The sequence below is a fragment of the Epinephelus moara genome, chromosome 22 (assembly GCF_006386435.1).
Source record: "Epinephelus moara isolate mb chromosome 22, YSFRI_EMoa_1.0, whole genome shotgun sequence".
In the NCBI taxonomy this organism is placed as follows: domain Eukaryota; kingdom Metazoa; phylum Chordata; class Actinopteri; order Perciformes; family Serranidae; genus Epinephelus; species Epinephelus moara.
In genome coordinates this window covers 3,490,958-3,494,062 of record NC_065527.1, presented here as the reverse complement: position 1 = coordinate 3,494,062, position 3,105 = coordinate 3,490,958, and the positions used below count along the sequence as shown (strand labels likewise).

At 40.6% G+C, this 3,105-nt stretch overlaps 1 protein-coding gene and 1 long non-coding RNA gene across 2 annotated transcripts in view; both read left to right on the top strand.

Annotated features, from left to right (window-relative positions):
* LOC126384511 (uncharacterized) overlaps positions 1–3,105 on the top strand; it is a 490,327-nt gene that overhangs the window by 468,513 nt on the left and 18,709 nt on the right. The window lies entirely within an intron of this gene.
* LOC126384473 (macrophage mannose receptor 1-like) lies at positions 405–2,042 on the top strand. Its single transcript, XM_050035589.1, has 3 exons — positions 405–810; positions 1,224–1,329; positions 1,799–2,042. The coding sequence occupies exons 1-3, from the start codon at positions 409–411 to the stop codon at positions 1,810–1,812; spliced, it is 522 nt and encodes a 173-aa protein (XP_049891546.1). The 5' UTR covers positions 405–408; the 3' UTR covers positions 1,813–2,042.

Sequence of the window (3,105 nt, the reverse complement as noted above, 5' to 3'; positions counted from 1 at the left end):
ACGTTAAAAAATTCACAATACTTTTTTAAACATTGTTTGAAGCTAAATGTGGCAAAATGTTGATGTTATTTTCAGCGTGAGACACTTTACAAACGGCACCCCATAGATTCAATGCAAAAAAAAAAGTAAATTTATTTCAGACATCCGTGCACAAAAGAAAACGTTTCAGTCCTGGACTTCCATAGGTGCTCCCTGGTGAAAGTGCAGGACTGAAACGTTTGCTGCTTCTTTGTGTGTGTGTGTGTGTGTGTGTGTGTGTGTGTGTGTGTGTGTGTGTGTGTGTGAAACGGGGCTTTAGTATCTAGTGTCATTCTGTGGGGCAAAATGCCCGTGCACAGCCCAACCTGTTGTCATTTCTGCTTTCTTTCAGAAAAAGGTCCTTCCAGGTACATTTTAGTGGAAACTCAGATGACTTGGATGGAGGCTAGGACACACTGTAGGTCCAGCTACACAGACCTCGTCAGTGTGAGGAACAGGTCTGAGAATAACGAAATCACCTCACTGCTGCCAGACAGAAGCTGGATTGGTCTCTACAGGACGTCCTGGGTTAACTGGTCTGACGAGACGCCCAGGACCTTCAGTAACTGGCACAAGAAGCAGCCCGTCAACAGTGGGGGGACTATGAGAACATGTGTCGTCGTCAACACAACCACAGGGACATGGTTTAACGCCCGCTGTGAGGCAAGGAATCATTTCATCTGTCAAACGGTGTCTTATCTACCTACTCAGCACAAAACAACGCTGAAGTTAAAGTTCCGGTCTGAGGCGGACCTGAATGACCCGGCTGTTCAGCAGCAGATGTTGGAGCAGGTACTGTTCAAATCTGCTAAATTATAACACTATCCCTGGTAATGAGTTCGGCTCGGGTTGTTGGAGTGTCAGGGATTCACACCTGAACGGTAATGGCTGCCACTCAGTCCTCCTTTAACAACCCTAAACCTTATATTAAAAGCCTGGGCGATGAACTGCCCCTTAGACTCTGCTCCTCACCTGGGTCCAAGTGTTAGACCTCCTGTCATCGTCCCTTCCACACATATAAACACAGTTTAAATTTGTCAAGTTTGCTCATATGTTCCTGGTTTTGGAAAGACATTAAAAAGACACCAGCTCTCACTCAGTGTTTGTGCTCTTGTTCAATGAAAAAAAAATCACAGGAAGGTAAGAAAGGAGGTTGTGATGATGTGATATTCACAGTTTTTACTTTTATGTCTCGAACCTTACAGCTGCACGCTAAACTGGAGAAACGTGGATTATCAGACTTTAAACTCCGCTGGATTCAGACAGATGGGCAGACATTTCACAAGGAAGAGAAGAAGAAGAAAGACAAAGGTATTCCCTGTTGGGTTTTCTAAATAGTGGAGATTTGTTTTTGTGGCTTTGTTACTTTAATGAAATATTCAAAGCAACAGCTCAACATTTTGGCGAATGTGTGTATTTGCTTTCATGCTGAAAGTTGGATGAGAAGGTCGATAACACTCTCATATGTGTACAGTCAGAATAAGCAGCTGGTAGCTTGGCACAAAGACTGGCAACTAGGCAAACTAAAAAAACCTGGCCAACTGCACAAGATCATGAGACTGATATGATAATGAGTGAGCTTAAGGCTGCGTCCACACCTGCCCTGTTTGGTTCATTTCACTCAAACTCAAGTTCCTTTGCCCCCTCAGTGCGGTTCATTTGGGCAGGTGTGAACACAGCAATCACACTCAGGTGTGCACCAAAACAACCAGACCGAGACCTTCTTGAAGAGGTGGTCTCGGTCTGGTTACAAATGAATATATCATCTTGCCTTTTACAGGGTCGTATGGCTGAGCGATCACTGCACAGAGGACATCGTGGCCTTCAACACATTTACCTGCTGCTGTAACACGATGTCAAAGTTTCACTACATATGTTCTACATTATGTAATGGCTGTGTGTGTCCATATGTTTGGTTGCATGCTGTGTGTACAGTACATTATATTTACATATCATTTGTCTGTGTTGTTGCATCACTCACAGCTCATTATGACAGATTATTATTAGTTAAAATGCATGTTTGACAGTTGTATTTTTTTGTATGTTTGCAGTTAAAAATGTTTTATATGTAGAGTTTTACTTAAGTTTGAGAAATATAAAAATGTGTTTGTTAAAGTCAAATTTAAATGTTTTATAAGCACTTGCTGAGTCCTTTTAAATTTAAAAACTTTAATGTTTCTCAGTCTTCTTCTGGCTTTGAAAAATGTGATTCTGTTTATGGTCGCTATCAGAGATAACTATCAGTTGTGAGTCTCAGCAGTTAATATTTTATAATGTTTTTCATCTTGGATTTGTAGCAAAAGCCTTTTTATTGTGTGATACTTTAATAAATATGAAACAATAAAACAAGACTCTGAGCTTGTATTAAAACACACACACAAAGCAGGACAGAGAGGAATGATTGAAATGAGGCTTTTGGAACAACAACGATCTGCTGTAATTATTAACAGGCTACAGTCTGACTTCCTGTTACATTTAGAGTTGATTTTAAGCTCCTCCTCCTTGTATACAAAGCCCTACATGGGCTGGGACCGAGCTACATCACTAACTCCCTTGTTATATGGATATGGAACACACTACCTATAGATCTCAGAGAAGCTGCTCGCTAAATATTTAACAGAAAGCTAAAAACGAATCCATTCACTTTAGACTTAACCTCACTCTGACTTTCTGATACAGGTCGGAAACTTTATATTTTTACTCTTCACGCTGCTGCAACTCTTTTAACATCTTATCTTTATGCCCATTCTGTCTACTTTCATGTGAAGCACTCAGTACTTATACTGCCCTTATTGTAAAGACCGCTGTGCTGCATTTCTTGTATGTAGGGTGCTATATAAATAAAGTTTACTAGTCCATACCCATTGAGTGCACAGTTGCCCACGTACATTTTGACATGGTGTGTGTTTGGGATACAGGTCATAGGAAATTGCAGATTAAGTAGTCAACTGAACCCATTAAGAAGAGCAATGTATTCAGACAGAGTGTTTGTGAATTTGATAGTACGATTGCTTTATTGAAAGTACAGTAGTACCATTGCCAATAGTGAGATAGTTAGTGGGCTAAAACTGTACATTAGTAGTTGAG

Bases quoted from the DNA above. Each gene is read 5' to 3' on its own strand.
- LOC126384473 (XM_050035589.1), top strand. From the start codon at position 409: ATGACTTGGATGGAGGCTAGGACACACTGTAGGTCCAGCTACACAGAC. The intron at 811-1,223 runs GTACTGTTCAAA...CGAACCTTACAG, and splicing joins AGCAGCAGATGTTGGAGCAG to CTGCACGCTAAACTGGAGAA.